Source organism: Dromaius novaehollandiae, chromosome 5, assembly GCF_036370855.1.
Source record: "Dromaius novaehollandiae isolate bDroNov1 chromosome 5, bDroNov1.hap1, whole genome shotgun sequence".
NCBI classification, from domain to species: Eukaryota; Metazoa; Chordata; class Aves; order Casuariiformes; family Dromaiidae; genus Dromaius; species Dromaius novaehollandiae.
This window is the reverse complement of record NC_088102.1, coordinates 21244210-21264161: the sequence shown is the minus strand read 5'-3', so window position 1 is coordinate 21264161 and position 19952 is coordinate 21244210. Positions and strand designations below refer to the sequence as shown.

The window sequence follows — 19952 nt, the reverse complement described above, 5'->3', positions numbered from 1 at the left end:
AATGCCCACGCACTAAACCCATCCCTGAAAAACAGCTACACCACATGGGGACAGTGCTGCAGAGGCAGACAGTGTAACATCTTCTAAAGGCAAACAAGAACTACACTGGGCAGTGCAGGCAAGTGGAGTGCAGTGCACATCATTACAGGCCAGACAAGCTGTTTGGGGCTCACAGCCTTAGTCTTGCGAAGCATGACACTGGCAGATTAAGTCCTATAAATAATCAGGCTTTGACTCATACTACCTCCAAAGGACAGCTCTTCAGGAGCCACTGTGTACCCCAGAATCATTCTGTAGCTTTGGCTGGTGTTTGGGCCAGTGAGAGGAGGGGCAGTATACCAAAATTCCCAGCTCGACAGCCTGCAACATCCTGGGTTTCTCTTGGAGGTTTCCTGTCCGAGTTCTGGCCAGCACGCAGCTGGCACAGCTTATGCAGTTGGATAAGATGAGGGTGGCAGAGCACTAGAGCTCTGAGCATGTGCTGAGATAACCAAAGACTGGTTCCAACCTCAGCTGACTCCATCTGCATTCGCGTGATGAACAGTAATAGCACTGCACCATATAGGAAAAGCCTTACTGTTGTTGACTAGGGAAAATGACTTTCTGGTGAGCACCTACATCATTGTTTGGGAAGTTTTCTTGGATTAACCTAGAGGCCCAGAGAATCCAGCCACCTTCACTGAGCAAAGTGCACGGACCCAAAGAATTTTTCACAGAAAAGATAAGACAAAGAACAGAGAGAGGAATTATAGTCACATTTGGAGAACTGAGACAAAAGAGATTTACCAGCTGGACCACTGTCGCACAGGAAGTCTGTGACCAAGCCCAACTGCCTTGAGACCTGTAAGTCTTATAGCTAAAACACAAGATGCTTCTTCCTTTCTAAACCCACCCCAGACATAAGCTTTCAGCTTTCATTTCATTTTACTTTCAGTGCTAAAAGTAATACTGATTATCCCAAGAGACTGAAAATATTTTTTGCCTCTCTGAGGTACCATGACAATTAATTAATATTGGTATAACTTTTTAAGGAGCTACAGAAATGGAAGACACTATAGAAGTTCAAAGCAATATTATTATATGGCTCAGAAAATGATACAATATGCTGACAGAAATTATGCGGTATAGTGCTTAATAAACTTACAGCCAGCGTAATAAAAGTTCTGCCAGTAATAAACTCATTTCCCAGTTGACAGCAGACCTGTGTTGCCAAAAAGTATCACCCCTTTGCATATCCTGTAGCACTCCACCTTCATCTTCAGTAAAATGGTACCCCAATGGTACCAGCTGACAGCCCCTTTATTTATTAGCAATGAAAAATATAAATAATCGACCTTAGATTCTTGGGTTTACTGCTAAACTGACACAGTAAAAAAAGTAATGACTTTGTGCATACTCATGGAGGAGCACACATTGCTGTGAATGTGTTCGCATACAAGTGAGTAAGCCACCAAGCTGTGTACTTACCTGTGTCTAATATCTTATTAGGTAACCTTTATTCTTCTTTGTGGTTCTCCTCCTTGCTGCCCCAGCTGTTACCTGTTACATTACTTCTTGTTACAGAATCTTCTGGGCAGTCTGTTCTTATGTCCCAATCTGGCCATTAAAGCAACCAATAAAGTTCCAGAAGCCTTAAAAATAGTACAGAATGACAATAAAGGATTAGTGGCTATTTGTTCACTTCTAGCATAATATCAACCTTCCTTATTGCTTTCGCAAGTAGTCATGAGTGATGTATTTGCACACACAAGTAATTATGGAAAACATGCCACCACAATTACCAGTGTCCAGAACTGTGCATGTGACCATTTTGAAAGGCTTTGATTTACTTCCTGCTAGGCATACATGATTTGGTTGTCTATTATCTAATTAAAAATAACATCTTGTCCACTCGGTTGTCAATACATGTTGCAAAAGGAGAACGGAGTTAGGGAACAATTTGTAAATAACACACAGTGAAAACTGTTCACATAAACGAATCAATGGACAAATTCATAGAGAAAGCAAGGGCCTATTGACAGATTACTTAAAAGTGATTAGAGTTTGTTAAATAAGTATTACCAGTTTACAGCTTTAACCACCAAACTACAGCAGATGCTAGATTTGGTGAGACATGCCTCAGTAGTCTAAGCACAACATATCTGAAGCATTTGGGTGCCCGTGAACCGCCAGTTTGAAGCCAGGCATCAACCCAACCTTTCATCCCTTTATGGTAGATAGGCTGCATTTCAGAGTGTTTACTGAAGGCAGATAAGACTTAGAAAGAAATCTCCTCTGCCTGGATATTAACAATTACATAGTAGCTTTTCAGTAAAAGAAAAGAGTTAGTCAACAGTGTCCTTGGCCAAACTTCTTGAATCCTGCACCAGAATGCTGTGCATGACTCATCTCTCTCTCTGTTCTTTGCAAAGCTATGGGCAGTGGCCGCTTATTTTGTGCATACCACATATTTCTGTTTTTACACAGTCCCTTGCCTTGTGATATTTTGTTCTAAAAGTTTAATGCAGACAAGCAAGCTACAGATTCTCTCTTTCTCTTTCATTTTGATTAGATGTTTTCATCTTCGAAAGGAAAAGGTATTTATTATGAAACACAAATGTGGAAAGCTGTGGCGCTTCAAAGTGAAAGGGACTACACACCCGGTATTTATAGAAAATACAACAGCTATCACTAACTCAGAGAAAGTATTCGTTTGTCTTTCCTATGTGAACTGAAAGACAATCAATGGACCAAATTCAGCTGAACTCTGAAATACAGCCCACAGCCAATACGAACGACACACAGAAGTTATGGGGGTTTGGGGAGGGCAGGGTGAGAGAGAGGCCCCTGGGACATATCTGAGATTGGGGTACAGTCCTGTATTCTCTACAAATAACATTTATTTCAAAGACTGTTGAGCCTGTGTGTCTTCCAGAGAGATCACAGCAGGGCCTGGCAATAGAGGACGTGTTGCATCCATCAGTGGAACATCTGGATTTAGGACAGAGAGCTGCTGTCTGCACCATTTCATTCAAGCAGAGTGGAATGGAAGGTGCTGACCTTATCCTTAACAAGTTGAAGCCGAGTGACACAGCATGCGTGGTCAAACAATGTCAGACGGGAGTGGAATTCATTACACAATGCAGAAAGTGAAGCTAGAAAGAAGCCATGGCCAATGCTATAGACATGAATCTTTACCTGAATCCTACCAAAGGTAAGATGATGCGTAGGCATCATCTTGATGAGATTCTTTTATTTGCATATGTTATGAAGGAGCACTCAACTTGGAACTGATTCAGAAGAAAAATGATTCTGTGAAATACACAAAGTCTAAGACCAGGCTGGTCATCTTGCACTGAACATTTGCTTATGGATCCTTAAACAAATAACACTACAAAGCTGAGCAAGTCATCTGGCAAATGAAAAGGCCAAGACAGAAGTCTCTTATTCAACACTCTGATATATCAAGAGAAATCCAGATTTACTCTACTATGAGAAATGTTAAAATTCTTTTGATGTGCTTTATCCTGTGTTATGTCTTCTAAGGCTATGATGACCAAATGCCACAAGGCCTTCTCAGAAATGTACCTTAAACCTAATAAATACATAAATAATCTGCCATTTCTCTGACATTTTTTGACTTCCTAGGGGCTCGTGGTATATGAAAGACAGGCCTCTGGAATTTTAAGCAGGCTTGCCTTGCATAGTGGAAAGGCAAAAGACAGGAGGACTTTGTGTTACTGTAGTTGGGGATCCAAAGAGAATACAAGAAGCTGAAAGCGGGAAGACAGGATGTAGGTATTGAACATATTTGGAAGTTAGAGCTGATATGGGCATCAATTTCTTCTCCAGAGATTTAAATTAGTTTGGAATGCAGAGAGCCCATCAGTTAAATCTAATTTGTCACAGTGAGCTACAAACTGTGATTAACATTCATAGTCCATAAAGGATTCTAGAAGTTAGGGCTGAGCACAGTTCGAAGGCATCTCACGTCACTGGGCCTGTGTCCACTTTCCCCCTTGTCCACTGCGTTGGGATATGGATCCTACTAGAATAATTCCATACCGAGCTTGGAAAAAAAGACACACACACACACACACACACACACAACAGATCTACCTCATTTTCTTTACAAATATTTTCATAAACAGAGTGCGATAAGTGTGAAACAAATTTTGGCATTATTCAGGTATTTTATCTTTCTACAAGAGGCTTCAGATGCAGTTTATGAAGATATTCCATTTGAATGAGAAAGCATGTACTGAGGAGTTTCATGAAACAAAAATATCATAATTAGTGATAGATGGTCCAATGTTATGAACACCTCAAAATTTTTGCTTTTAGGTTAAAACACCTTGTGGCTGTAAGCAACACACCAAATTGCAAGACCATAAATGTAAATAGTTCATATGTCTATGTGTGTATGCAGCACAAAAAAAGCAGAATGTAAAGACAATGGAATGGCTCAAACTCCAATTCAGCTATCATGTTTGCAGAGCTTGATTTATTGTTTTTAATAGGGTGTCTTCTCTATGCTGGAGCCATCTTAAATGTCGTTAAATTTACAAACTAAATTACCAAGTTGCAAGCTAAGAACATACGAATGTTTTTACAATGGCTTAGCTGAAATAGAGTAACACACCTAATAGCAATTGTAAACCACCATAGGATGTGTTTGAGTTCAGAGAGAACCGCTGTGTACCCAAAAAGAGCAAATAACCTCAAAGTTAGGGAAAAAAGGACAGCCAGTTTCATTTCCAGGACTAAATCAGAGAGAACAAGGATCTGAATCTTTTTCTTCCAAATACAGAACCATCAACCTGGCTGCCAGGCTATGTGTTATTCTGAATTCTCAACACACTTTCATTTGTCTGAAAAATCCTGATCTGCTGTAGAATGATAATATATCTTTTCAAATCAGCATTAGGAAGGGCTGCCTAGATCTACTAGGAGCCATGAAATATGCATAGGAATTTCCTCAAGCTTGAAGTCATTTCCTTTGGTGGTTTTGGTTGAATCCAAGAGAGGAAGACATGCTAGAGGCATCAAATGGGTATAAAAAAGGACCACAGTGAAAAAGACTCTTCTTCTGAAGCTGTTAGGGCCTTCAAGCAACAAATTCAGGAAAGAGATTAGACTTGTTATCTCACTCCTGCACATTTCTTTGTGAACATAATGGAGCTAGCATTGCCTCTCCATCTGAACTCCCCTAGAGGTAAAATCCTGACCTCTATGTAATCTATGGAGGCTCAGGGAAGGAGTCAGTGAAGCTATAATTCCACTGCAAATGACAAATATCTTCTCATAACCATGAACAAAAATGGTGTCTCTTCTGTAGTCACAGGAGATGTCACCGCTTTGGTCTCCTCTCCCACTCCAACCACAGGTACAGACAATAGATACCCTACGTTATGGTCAACAGGATGCTGCAACAATGAGATGGCTTTGTTGTTGCCCATTGGTAGTTCTTTCTCTGCTCTTGCAGAAGTAATTTTGAAGACATGTGCATAAGCATGTCACAAGGAACCTATTGCTAGCCATTTGATATGGCACCAGGTACCTCTTAAGGAGCATCTTTTATTTGTGAGAGGATGATTCTTTGACTTCCTCGGCCCCTCCATTTTTTTCAGAGAGTTGACTGCCCTGAGAGGAGCCAGGAAGAAATCAAAACCATGCTGTCATTGTTCTCCCCAAATGGAATTTTTCCCCAGAATTTTCCAAAGTCAACTTTTTCCCGTACCAAAGAATTCTTTTTTTTCCCCACAGGATTTTCCATTTTTCAAAGACAATTATAAAAGGGTGAGTAAATGAAATGCGAAAGAGAGACTTTTTCATTGCTGGGGACTGCCCAAACAAAATTAAACATTTAGACATGCTTTGCACAACAGAGGACTACCTCTGATATCTTCGCCGCAATTCTCTGCTTCTAATAGAAGCAAGTCACTGTGTCTCTAGAGCTAGGCTTGAGCCATTTTGGGCTGCATAGCTTCTGATCTTTTATTTCTCAGTTGTATTGCCATCACCAAGCTTAAGTATTCTAGTTCTCCAGCGTAAACTCTATTGTACAACGTTGAATTCCTACAATGCAAGCTATTATTTCCAGGGAGGGGAGGGGGGAAAAATCATTTTAAAGGACAAGGGCTGTATTTCTTGTATTTTCTGTCTGAGTAATAATTGTATTTTTGCATTTGTGGTAGCATTTTTATGAATGGGTTTCCAAGGTACAAAAGCGGGGTAATGTCACCAACACCATTTTACAGACAGGGAATCTCAAGCATAAAAGAAACTCACATTGGTGGCAGAAGACTCTACAAATCTTGACTCCAGGACAGAAGTCTAGACTGGAAAACTCCTCAGTAATTCCCAAACATTCCAATTTCAGTTATAGGAGAGTTTCTTTTCCTCAGTGGTGGGCATTCCAGCCCATTCCAGTGGGCTGACAATATTGCTGTGTTCAGCCTATGACTCTGCAGGAATATCTACAGAAAATGGAGAGCTAAAAGCACCAGCAGATTAAACTGGTGGCATTCTGTTCTCTCAGTCTGAAGGTGAAATCCTACCTCCTAAACTTCCTTAATCATCTGAGTAGCCTTCTTGCCTTTGCAACAAGTGAGTTATAAGGACAGACTGCACAAATGAAGCCTTAACCAGAAACTTGTGCTAATCCGATCTGCAGAAGTGCTGACTGCCCATAACTCCAGCCAAAGGTGGCCCAAGCTCCCTATCTTCATTATGTCTGGAAGTTAGGTCCATTCCCTCACTTAAACTATCCTATAACTAATGGAGGCTTGCTCCTCGGCCAGCTATTCCCAGGTAGCCTGCCTCACTCTCCTGTTTTAAAGACTGGTGCGAGCCTACTATTTGATGTGGCATTTTCCATATTACAGCTCTCGAGAGAAGACTGAGCTCTGCTGAGTGTTATGTATGGCTCTCTGAGGCATCAGATTATAGCTCAGTTCTGTTACTACCGCTCCTCGTTATTAACTTTACGGCTCTGTTTTATGTATTGTGCCATGGAGCAGCCCAAGCACCCACCAGCAGCAGAGCGCTGGGGCCAAAAAAGTGGTTTGTCATTAAGAACAGGGAAGCCAGAAACATAAATGCTTGCCAGCAATTGGCAACTACAGATTTACAACAGCAGCTCATCTAGGCTCTTCCTTCTCTCTCAGGATCTAAAAGTTCTTTATTAAGCAAATTCACTCACTAAATAATCCACAAAGAGCATTTCAAAATAACTCAAAACATCGCTAACACACTGCCAAGCTGCATCCTTGCGCTGACTACACAAAACAGTCATCAGGAACAGTATCCTGGTATTACCTTGCTTGCTGAGGCAGGGCCATATAACTCACCTGCTCCAGAGATACTTGTAAATAACCACTGTCCTCTGCAGGCCGTAAGATATCTTGGGATCTTACTTCCACTTTCCTGTATTCCTCACTTATCCAAGCACTTTTTTTGGTAAGCAATTTGCCTTCGAGGGACTGTAAGCAAAAAGGAAAACCTATCAAGGTTTAATGATCATATTTCAGGCCCTTACTGCCTCATGGAAAGGGTTCTTTCTCACTTTTGCACTAGAAACTGAAATTATTCCAAGGAAAGGCAAAATGAAAACCTGAAATATTTCTGAAAATCACATTCTGTCAAAGTGAACTACAAGAAAAAGAGCCATGGCCCAGACAGTACACAGTATCTAAGGAACTGTAAAGCTAACCAATAACACTCAGTGGAATTTCATCAAGAAAATACATAAAAAATAGACAGACAATATTAAGGTTATAAACCAATAAGCCAAATTTCTGTAGTTCTTCAAAAAAGACTATCGCTTTCATTAGACAGAGGGGCATGACACTCCCACAGGAAACATTATCTTCCTCCTCCACAGAAACTCCTATGAGTTACAGCTCTAGTCGTAAGAGCCACTTAAGACAAATAAGCACCGAGTTCCCTGCTTTGTCCTTTCTCACCACCACACAAATGATGTATCCACTCTTTAGAAAAGAAAACCCAGTGGATGCCTTACATAAGAGCATGATTACAGAAGAACAGTCCCCACTCCAGTTTCACAGATCCTCTGGGTATTGCTGTAATCTCCAACAAAATCAGAAACATTTCTTATTTTGCCTCCCAGGGAACAAGGCAAAAAAGCGATATGTTTCCATGTCAGAATCTTATATCTTTGTTTTAAATTCCTCAGAATAGTTCCACTCCACAGTCCCTACATGCATGTCTCTGGGTAGGTCCTTTCTGGGGCAATGCAAAGAGCACAGAAAGACTGTGAAATCCTTAACTAAGGATCCCCTTGAAAGTGGGCTTACTGGAAAGACTGAGTTGACATGGTCCACTCTTATGCCCACTGATAGGAGCTGTCTGATACTGGTGGCCTGTGAGGGACAGGGAAGGATATCACCTCAGGAAATATGGGGCTTAATTCAGAAAGAAAGCAAATAAATGGCTATTAACCTAGGGCACACAAAGCTTTTGAAAATCTGGCATGAGGGAGTGAATTGCTTTCCTGGTGATCAGAGAGAATGCTCATTTACCTCTCCCCGTATTTCTCATTATGCTGTTCTGAGACATTTGAATGTCAAACTCATCCTCCCTTTCTGCTTCCACACTATTGACCCCTTCATTTTTACCTGAAGCTTCTCGCCACCCCAAACTTGGCCAGCTCCAGTGTCCGTCACACTCTCTTTGTATCCTCCCTTCACACATGCTTGCAAGGATTCTGCCTCTCCTTGTCTCCAGACCTCTCTGAACAAAGAAATACCTTGTTCAAGGATAAACTGCACAGTTTCTCTACCAGTGCAAACACGCTTCCTTTTTCTCTCACAGTGGCTCTGTCCCTTGTAGCTGTCCCAAATTACTGATCTGGTATTTCAAAATCGAAGTAGGAGATATGAGCCCCAGCTGTACACTGTAAAAAGCTCTTAGGTGCAGTCCTCATTCATCATCACCCCTGTGTAGGATTTAGTTATGTGGTCATCTCTGTGTACATATACAGCTCTTCCTCTGCAGGGTTTCAGCACGGTAAATAAGCCTGTGTGCAGCCACAGGTGCGTGCATGCACCTAGGGATACCTGCCAGCATCAGGGCGGTGGCATGTAAAAGGCTTTTAGGATATGGGCTGCAGCAGCTCAGTTATGGGTTAAGTACAAACTTACTGCGTACTAAAAATAACCATTGTAGAACCTTTCGTAATTTGAACATGCGAGTTAAAGATTGCTGAGACTCGCACGAAAGCTATGCTACTGGCAACATTTGGACATTTTGGGTGTTTTCTTGCTTTAATGACTTTGATTCAGATGATAGGTAATAGATGCTTTACAAAGCTTTTGTTTTTTATAGCTTAATCTGCTTAGAGCAGATGCAAAATTATTAAAAGGTGAATTAGTATTCCTTGTAAGGGAAGCCATGGGTTTTGTGCACAGAAGGCTGTTCGTAGTCTCAACCTTATCTCTCTTCTCAAATAAAGCTCCCTTCGTTCCTTATTTTCATGGCACAGAGGCCAGCCCCAGACCTAGCAAGACAAGCCGTTTCTTAGTTATACTTACACTGCCACCTAGTGCCTCTAGCATAGAACACAAGTTCCTCTTCCTTTGCGAACTTGTCACAAAAGATAAAAAGTCCTAAGGTTCATGTCAAACCTCTATTTTTCATTTGGAAACCAATCTTTGTGATACCACTATAGATTTTTCTGAGTACAGATCAGACTTGCTGTAATGAGGTTTTTTTGTAGCCTGAAGTAAGAGCTAGCCCTCTTGACTGCCTAAGCTGAGTGGTGTTTTCAAATATTGTGTCAGTCACACTCAATGAACTGAAATAGCATTTCTGTTTATCTGGTTTTGGCCAGGACTGAGAGACTTTTCACAGGGGACTAGGTCTCAAGAGGGAAAGGAGAAGTTATAGCTCGACAATAATGTGAACAGTGTTCATTAACTTCAGGAACACAACTTTGAGAAAGGAGACCACAGATATGAACAAGCAGACTGAGTCTTCACTTTTGCTTTCAAACCTAGGTACTCTTTTGCTAGGTGAGAATCACATCAGTTCTCTCTGTGAAAGGAGGGCAGAGAGCCTGGAGACAAGCATTTTTGAGGGTGTATTATGGATTCAGGTTTTTTTATAGATGTTTTAACACCACTGCTCCTACCTTGTTGAATCATGATAGGTATAAAGGAACTGATACAACTCCAAGAAGACACTATAAAGGCTTTACATCAATCCCCTATGCACTTCTATAGCAAAGCCTTTCTATAGGTTGGAAGAGGCCTTGCTATCTCCTCCATTCTACCTGGTTCCACTTGAAGAGCAGTTCCCTGGGGCACGGCATGTTGCCTTACCTTCTCTGGAAGATTTCCTTGAGAGCAGTGGCAGCTGCTGGCGATGTGCAGATGTTTCAACTCACTGGTTCCACCACTTTTGCCCACTTCTTCCATTGTGGGACTATTGGACTCAGGAACCACAGGACACCAATGTACTGATGGTGCATGGAATCCAGGCGGTACCCTTTTAAATACTCCAAAAACGCTATCAAAAGACCCACACCCATAGTATGATTGCCATTAAAAGTAGAGCATAATCAGTGTCCTAAGCACTGTAGATCCCTGACCTGAAGAATTAACAAGGCAGCATCTTCAGTGAAGGATTCAAATGGAAATTATATCACCACTCCATGTGACGTCACCATCACTAACATGAAGCAGACAACTGCAGTGGCTTGCTTTCAGAGACAGGCTTGCCCTGTTATTTCCCTGTTTACACTTGTGACAGGAGGAGACGCTGCTCTTACAATCCAGAGCTTTTTCCCCTGGTAATATATCTAGTCTTTGTAGGAAAGAAGTTAAAGCAGCAGTTGTCTTTCAGTTCTATTAAGCAAGAGTGCTCTACGCCACTACATCCCTGTATTGTGTCCATTTGCTAATGAGGAAACTGTAGCATGGAGTGAATGCAGAATATCATGTTAAGAATAAATCCCCATACTGTGACATCTAAAACTTGCTATTTAATTTTCAAACTCCCCATATTAATACTGGATTGCATAGGCACTTAGACAATAGTTGAAGTTTTCTATCCTCTAAGTGACATGCTCAAAATTTTTATCCCATACTCATTTAAAGCCCTAATAAGCTTGGTGAATTTAGACATTAAAACAATTCACTACTATCCAGGGATGCATAATTATTTAAAAACAAAACAGTAGATTTTGAAAAGTAAATACAGCTTTACAGATAAAATACAGGATATTCTGCTCTTAAAGCACTGTCCCCAACTAAGGAAACTAAATAGAAAATCCCCAAATCCTCAGAAATATAGCGCATAGAACACACAGTCCAATTTACCTGCAGTAGAGAGCACTGATAATATTTATCTGTTTGCTCCTTTCAGGATTAAAGAACTAGGGTATGGTCCATGATCTTTTGAAGTAAGCAGACACAGCAAGAGAAACACATCCCAGCTAGACAATGGAAGACTAAAGCTTCACAGGACTGAAAAATCATCATCATCACTTTCATAATCAGCACATTACTTTACTTTCAGAAGCCAGCAACTTTTTCAAAGAAGCTGCCTTTGAAATGACCTAGTGTGGATGAGTACCCCCAGCAGAAGTCTTCAAAGGCATCTGTGGATGCTGTATACACTCACGAGGGAAGTTGGTAAGCACAGAATTGCTGTCCACACATCAGGCTTTGATGTGATAAAAGCAAGCCAGCACCCTTTGTGCATCGGGCTGCCAAAGGAAAAAGGAAAAAGGAAAAAGGAAAAAGGAAAAAGGAAAAAGGAAAAAGGAAAAAGGAAAAAGGAAAAAGGAAAAAGGAAAAAGGAAAAAGGAAAAAGGAAAAAGGAAAAAGGAAAAAGGAAAAAGGAAAAAGGAAAAAGGAAAGTCAAATACAAGGTTTTTGGTGGTAAAAGGAGGAAGGATAACCAGAAACATGGCCCAAAAGGAAGACAACTATTAACACTCTAACACCTGATTGTATTGAGAAAGTGCTCAAGAACCAGCCTGACTTCTAGGAGGTGAGCTTCATGGAGAATCAGAGAAAAATCAGCATCCACCATTCCCATTTCTCCATGTAAGAAGGTGAAAAGAAAGACAGGCATCTTAAATCCTTCATATCAGCAGAGAGGATGCTATCTTTGCTGCCACTCTATATTGTATGGGGGGAGATGGGGTGGGGGGAGAAGGAGGAGGAGGGGAATACAGATAAGGTTTCTAGTGGCTTAGCTAGAACACCAAAACAACGTTTGTTTGGCTACAGGGTCCTGCTAGCCCCTCCTCGCAGTACCTAGTTTGCACACATTCTACTTATCACAAGAATCAGGTTACAGAGAAAATCTGTTCTGTTCTGTACACTATGCAGGAAAATGCAGTGAAGTACAAGAAAAGAAATAGCTCTAACAGAGTCCAAAAGATTGAAATGTACAAAAGACAAAGATTACTGCATTTTCACCTGACTGAGTACTTGAGTGGGGAGAGTGACAGACCATCCAGAAGGTGCAAGTGGGGAAAGAGAAAGGAACCAAGAGATGTAACAAATAAATCTACATTTATGGGGGAAATTCTTATTGTGGATATCTACTAGAACTGTCATTAAAAGAGAATGATTTAACTCTAGTGATGGCATTTCAAACAAGTCTCTACCATGAATTCAGTAGTACCCTACCAGCAACTGCTATTTGCTTGGGAAGTGGGATTTCACAGTTGATGCAATATCCCTATGAAAGTAGTCATCACTAGTCAAGGCATTTTGTCTTTCAAGGTAGCCACGTGGATGCTTCATGAAGGGCTCAAGCCACATCAACAGGTAAATATTAGAACTCAATGGATATAGGACACAAATTCTGAAGTATCAACCTTGTTTTTTTATCATGAATTGGGGAAAAAATTGAAATATCTCCTTCCATCATATAAATGAGAAAAGAAAGCAATCATTCTGTTTAAATCAATAGCAGAATAGCCATCTATGGAAAAGTGGAAGTTCTCCCATCCTTTTGCCTCAGCACTCAACTAAGGAAAGGCCAGAAAAGGTACAAGAGGGAATATTTTTTATTTGGCAAGGAGATGGCCGAATGAATCAACAAGATCTTTCCCACCTCCTCCTTCTGCTACAGACTTTGCCCTGCTGATTTGAGTGAACCCCATGTAATGCTGGCAAAAAGCATTTTAGGATAAACTATCAACTGAAAGACAAACAAAAAAATCAAGTTGAACCATTAAGCAGCAATCTCAGACTGAATAGGAAATAGGCAGCTTATGCCAGAGACATTGTTCATCCCAAAGCAGCTTTATAGATCTCTACACTGGGACATTAGCGTGCACCTCAGCTCAGCACAAAACCTGTCTGATCTCTTGCCAGTGAACACTACTGTTTATTGCTCCCACGATCAGAGCAATCATGTTAGAAGAGAATATGGACATTCTTAATAGGATTTGTTGTTTGTCATTGCTGTATGCTCTTTAAAGTGACTCAAATAATTCTGTAGAACCAAGCTATGAGGCTGCAGAGTCTCTCCTGTGAGATCTCAGAATGGCTGGTGTACATTAAGCCTCCCTAAACCCCCAAAAGGAGGATAATGGCAGAAAGGAAACATTTTTCCTTTTGTTATAGCTTTGCTGCTATGCTTGCACAGAACATACCTTCTGCATGCAAAAGCGGTACCAATTCACACATTACAGGCATGCCTTCTAGCAGCATAACCTGGTGCTGTGGTTTTTATCTTTTTCTGGCCATAGATCAAGTGCTCTTCATACAAAAAACAGCATGAGGATTTGTGTTCTTGGAAAAAGGTAAGTGTTTATAATTAGCTAAGCAACATTTGCTTATTTTAGCAACAATAGAGTCTTAACTTTTCTAGAGGCATTTCAATTAAAATATTGTTAATGAAAAAACAGCAAGGAAGATGACTGTACTTCCCAGCAGGAATTTAACAGAGGAATTTGAGCTAAACCTAGGATATTCTTTGCTTTTCCCCATATTCTTTGGGAACACAAGAGGGTAGAATTTGGTTTTCTTTAAAGGTCCTTTCAGTGATCGATAATCGGTCTAAGACCATCAAGGGTTCACAGACCAAAGCTGAGCAGCATTGGTCTAGTGCACTAGGTTGCAATTTCTCTTGCAAACCCTTGAGTTTGTACTACACTGACCCATCCTCTACTACAGTCCTGCACCTTGAGCAGCATCCATGAATACATTAAAACAGAAATAACTATGTTCCTGCTTCAAGGAAAGTTGTAACTCTGGATAGGCACGCTTCATGCCAACAAAAGAGGCATTTTCTAATAAGTCATTGCTTATTACACTTCAGTAGACATTTTTAGGTTACTTTTGTCTCCACTTTTAGAGATATGCCTGGGTTTTAAGCCTTGTTTGGGGGGGGGGGGGTCTACAGTAGAAGTGAAGACAGGTTTAATCTACTAGTTGCAAAGTTGCTTGAGGCCTGCTGACAAAATTCATCTTTTGAACCTGTATCTGTCTCTAACCTTATCCACTTATAACTCCTCTGGTGGAAAAAAACTGTTTCAGTGTTGTGTTATTCACTGTGAAAACCACAGAGAAGTATCTTGGCACACAATGAGGGCTTGGCAGCATTACTGCAACATATATTTGCCTCTGCTCAATTATTTCTAGGGTTTAAAAAAATAAAAAAGTTCTAGGAACAAGACCTTTATTGTTTCAGTGACACCTGAGCATAGCCTCATTAATAAGTGGAAGGAACACTTAGTGTCAAGAGGAACTTACCAATACTAATTTTTCCATGCATTACCAATATGGGCAGGATGATTACTAAAGCTTGCAAACATACACAAGAGCCATGTAAACTGCACCTAAGATAGCTTTGTTAAGGAATCAGATAAGCATTTGTATTTTATTCATGCATTTCAGCAAGCCCTGACACTAATTGTAATACAGTATTTCTTCTCTTCAAGTGCCCAAGTATAATGCACTCAAAACCTTAAAACAACTACCTGATGGTTCTGTTGCAAACAAATCTAGCAAGTATTTTAAAATCAGATTTTTTTTTTTTTAGAACTGTTTATTTTCCCAAAGCATGTTACACTTGCATGAATTCAATAGTTATGAAGGAGAAAGCCTTTAGCTGGGAGATTAATAGCCACTGTTTAAACTAAGAAGCAAGTAGAGAAGCAAAGAAAATTTTTGAAAAAAAACACACACCCATGCATATATACCTTAATCCTTATCTGGAGAAGTAAGACCTAAAAATGAGAGTGAGGATAATTAAGTCTCCAAGCACTGTTCCTCTTTGTTCTGCTGAAATTGGCAATAACAGCAATAATGACAGTGGCCATTTTTGTAATATGCACAGCACTCCAGAAAATGGGCTCCAGATAAAAATTTCAGGTAGCTCAGTGAAAAGCAATTACATGAAAACCACCAATTTTCTGCTACCATGCAGAAGATTTGACTCAATACGGAAAGGGCAAGGGGAGAAAGACTATAAGCAACAGCTCAAGAAAAGGTACATTCACAGAAAAGTAACAAACAATGCATTATGATCTACCTTAGTTAGAACAAAGGACCAACCAGAAAGGACCCAAATATGCCTGTAGTTTCATTGACTTAATGGAAGAAAGTTTTATCTTATTTTTGTCTTAATCAGAGTTTTTCCATCATCTATCAATTTGCAGATTAATATAATTTATTTTTAAGAGAGATACTATCAGCTGGCAATCTACTCAGCTAAAAAACAGGTTGCACCCATTTATTATAGGAGCTCTCTTGGAAAGAAAAGGAGTTTTGAAAGAGTGCAACTATAATGGCTTACATATTGCCAAATGCCTGGGGGAGAGGACAAATAAGCAGGAGTAGAAGGGACACAAAATGCAATGCTCAGGACAACTGACAAAAAAAATATTTATTTAAACATCAGATTTTATTTGCATAATAAGCTTTGGCTTTTCTCCTCCTGCTCCATACCAAATCCTGAACTAGAAATTTACTTTTGATACACTGAGAACAGAAGGACGCTGCAAAAAGAACAATCATAGGTAGCCTATCAAAAGCAGCACAGTCTCCCATAATCTTAAAGCAAAGGAGTCCTGGTGTTGTGCATGAATTTAAAACAAAAAAACCCTGTTCATTGTGGCTAAACTCAAAGGTGGGATGGCAGAGAAAGTGATACAGCATTGATTTTGGTGGAGTGTTTGTGTAACTGACATGATAGCCTGTGACAAAATCCTGCTGCGGCACAGAATGCACACTTGTACTGACGGCAGTAAGTACTTGGCTACTGGAAGACAATGTTTCTAGGGCAATTCACGCCTGCTAGCATGACTGGCTCTATGGAATTTCTCCTGCCCTTTTAAAGTTGAACTTCAGTAAGGGCAGGACAGGGGGGAAGTTTCAAAATAGATTCAAAAGGAGATTCAAGGTAAAGAAGCCTCATCAAAACTTTAAAAATACACCCTTACAGCACCAATTGTTTCCATACCTAGAGATAAAGACTTTCAGCTAATTTTTGCACGACCTTAGTATTCAGCAGTTTTGCATGACCGGCCCTTAAAAACAATTTAATTCTCTTAACTAAATACAAAAGACATGGAAAGAAGCAAATTGTAGATTCAGCTCTAAAAGGAACTTTAAAAAAAAGAAAAAACCAACAGCACAAGCACTAACATACATGTTTTTTGAGGTATTTGTTAACAAGGACTGCTTGGCTATTCAGTGTTAGAAAAACCTCTTCTAGTCCAGTTAACCTAATGTCAAGCATATTTATCAGGAATCACAACAGAAAAACTGTCAACTTTCTTACTGGAGGATACCAAGACCCATTTACAGAATCACTCTGCACAAACAAGGTGGTCTTTTTGGTTTTGTTTTTGTTTTTTATTGAAGTGTTTTATTTGTCCATTTGGAATGATTAGTATTTATAATCAACAACATAAATCCACTCCTCAACAAAAAGACTTGACAGCTTGTTAATGCCAGGCATATTACAGTCTGCTGAAGGGTGAAGAATTACATACATATAAAGATGAATAACACTATATCATCATTAAATTGCTTACTCTGTTCACAACAGCTTAATCCTCTAACTTTATAAATTAAGATTTGAAAAAAAAACATTTCAGTAATAAAACACATTGCATGTAGAACACAATGCAACAACAGTACAGTTAAACTAGTGCATTAAAAGGTAAAGAGCTGGACAGCTCCTTTGGAGTAACTGTACCATTGTTAATCCCTTACACAAACACAGCTTACAGCCCACAAAAGCTACCAAGAAGTCTTCAAGAAGTCTCCCACCACACAAATTCATCCCACCTAAAAACAGTTTATGCTGGAGAACTTTCTCCTATAGTCATATTACTTTAACATGAGCACCTAAAATTTGATTCCTTCACATCTGGAGTTCCCACATGGATATCCCTTCCGAAGCTAAACAAGTAATCAGACCTGCAACCATACTTCAACTATCAGGATGAAACTGAAGCAGAAAATTGGCTTTCATTTCTCACCCAGTCAAATAGGTAGCTGCTTAATATTTGGAAGCTTTTTACAAGAGCTTAAGTTTAGTGTTTTAGACTATTGTTCAAGGTTACTTCCACATATGAAGCTTTACATAAAGATTTGTAACCAATCAATAGTGGTAGCAGTATAATTGTTGGGGGGGGGGGAAATTCTCATCTCTACCTGTTAGAGATGGAATTTTGAGATCACTTCTCCAACAGCTAATTTGGAAAATAACCTTTATAATAATTTTCCAGCAATAATTCTGAACATATTAAATCTATCCTAGATGACCACTTCAGAAACTTAAGTTAATGCTTACTGGAATCAGTCTTCAAAATAATGTGAATCAGAATAATACCCAATATAAATCAAAGTATACTGCAGATTTTTTTCTCAAGATAAGATATTGCCTGCTACTGATAACTTCATACAGATCTGAGTGGCCCATCACGTCTGGAACTACTTGCTGGTCAGTTAAACAGGAGCTGAATGTGAAAAGTTAGTGGACACAGGAAGCATGTTTTGTCATGGCAAAAAGACATCCACTTCATTCAAACTCACCAACAAAAAAACAACAAAAGAAATTCAGAAGCCAACTGAATTTGGTAAAAGGGTGATGAAAATGTCATTTAGGACCTTATATTTTCAAGGTATTTTTTCTCAGAAAAAAATAACTTGGAAAAGCAACTTGAAAAAAACAATGAAGTGAGCCACAGCAAAATGGAATCCCCCCACCCCTTTCCCCAGGATTTGAAATTCCCTCTGAGCTTTACCTGGTGTGGCCTAGGAAAAGTTTGGCCTTAAGAACTTGCAATCTATTCATATTCAAAGACTTTAATCTTGTTGTCCTAGGTATAAAAGGAAATGATACACTCACAGCCCTTCTGTGCTACAGTAATGCAATCAACCAAATTACATACAGTTGTGCTTTAACTATTTTTTGCTTCAAGCCTTAGATCCATCACAGGTGAAAGATGGTCACCTGAGCTTTTAGGAACAAAAGGCTGATTTTTCACATCTGATCTGACATAAATGTAAGCACTCTGCTTGTCAGCATCCATGAGTTGAGTTGATGACACAAAGGGTCACAAAGGGTTTATCCTTTACACCATGCAAGGAAAAACACAAGGAGTGAACTTTCATTGGAGAAGAGGTAGCTTAAAATTAAGGCACATCCTGCATTGCCTGATCAGTCATAAGATACACTTCCATTCCACTGAAAACATGATCCGCTATAAGGCTGGTAATGAAATTTCTAAGAAGTAATCAAATGCACTTGAAGTACTATATTGCCTAGTCTCTTTTTTCTACTACAGCCTGAGACAAAACCCCCCCAAGTACTTGTGTAAAGGAAATTTGAGAACCACAGCCTACAACTACAGAGGGCCACTGACTCACTAGACTTACTGGCGTTTAATTCTTTAAGAGTGAAAGGAACAGACACAATCATGTAAGTGTTAAAACCACAGCTTGAGAGTCCTTCTAAAACTATCTTAAAAGTGAGCTGGGAAGTTTAGATCTTGGTATCCAAAAAGATTTAAACCTATGATTTTGTCTCCATCATTATCTTAAACTAAAATTCTCCTCTAAAAATTGAAGGGTAAAAATCCCACAACAACCAGGGGATAAAGTTACAATCATGTTGATACTTATTCAAGTAAACTTCTAACAAATAGTAAGGATAGAATTCAGATTCCCTGCCAACAGATCAATCTCAACAAAGTATTAAATTGTCCTCAAAGTTTGAACTGGATCTGATCCAAAGTAATAAGAGAACTGGGTTCTCCAGACACAAAAGCCATCTCAGCTGGCTTCAACGTGAAAGTTGTCAAACTGTGCAAACTCAAAGGAGCGTGTTCCAATAGCAGCCCAGCCGTTACTTGGTTCAGTGATGGTGACATTCTCCCACAGTGGATAACCATTTAACAGCCCTGAGGCAGAAGTGCCCTGTCAAAAGAAAGGAAGTAAGTTAGCTTTGTAAAATCCAGGGACTAAATATGTTGGCACTGAGCCATCTCACCTGGGAGAAGAGATAATTAAATTCAGAAAGATATTAAGTGAACTTTCAATTACACTTCATTTACTTTCCATGAAAATGTGCCTCTAAATATCCAGTGCCTATCAGCCCTTGAAATAGAATTAATGCATTCACACAGTGAATATATAAAAGGCTCATTTGCACCTAACAGCTTTGTAAATTCATCAAAGAATCTGAAAGGTAAACTGGATTTGCCTCTTACATCTGTGTCAGGCTCCCTCAAACAGGCCAGCTGTCTTCTCGAGAGCAGCAAAGCTAGAGCTACTTGGATTGCAGAGTCCTTTCTAGGTATGATAAATCTGGCATTTATTCTGTAGATTTAGGCAAAAGTCAGAGGACAGATGTATTTTAGTCACTAACTTGAGAGGAGGAAGAAGGGATAGCAAAACTTTCAAGTATAACATTACCATTAAAACTAAAAACAGTTTCAGTAAAAGTCACTTAATTTATCTTGCAAGCGT

The 19952-nt window shown here is 39.7% G+C and overlaps 1 protein-coding gene across 4 annotated transcripts in view; it reads right to left on the bottom strand.

Moving 5' to 3' along the window:
• Window positions 1-16802: 16802 nt before the first annotated feature.
• GALC (galactosylceramidase) overlaps window positions 16803-19952 on the bottom strand; it is a 43765-nt gene continuing 40615 nt past the window's right edge. For 3 of the 4 annotated variants that reach the window (XM_026112166.2, XM_026112158.2, XM_026112148.2), the window contains one exon: window positions 16803-19400. In XM_026112166.2, the coding sequence (XP_025967951.1) occupies window positions 19257-19400 (144 nt within the window). In that variant the 3' untranslated portion in view covers window positions 16803-19256. The remainder of the gene's footprint in view (window positions 19401-19952) is intronic. The other variant, XR_010389348.1, reaches the window with a different exon arrangement.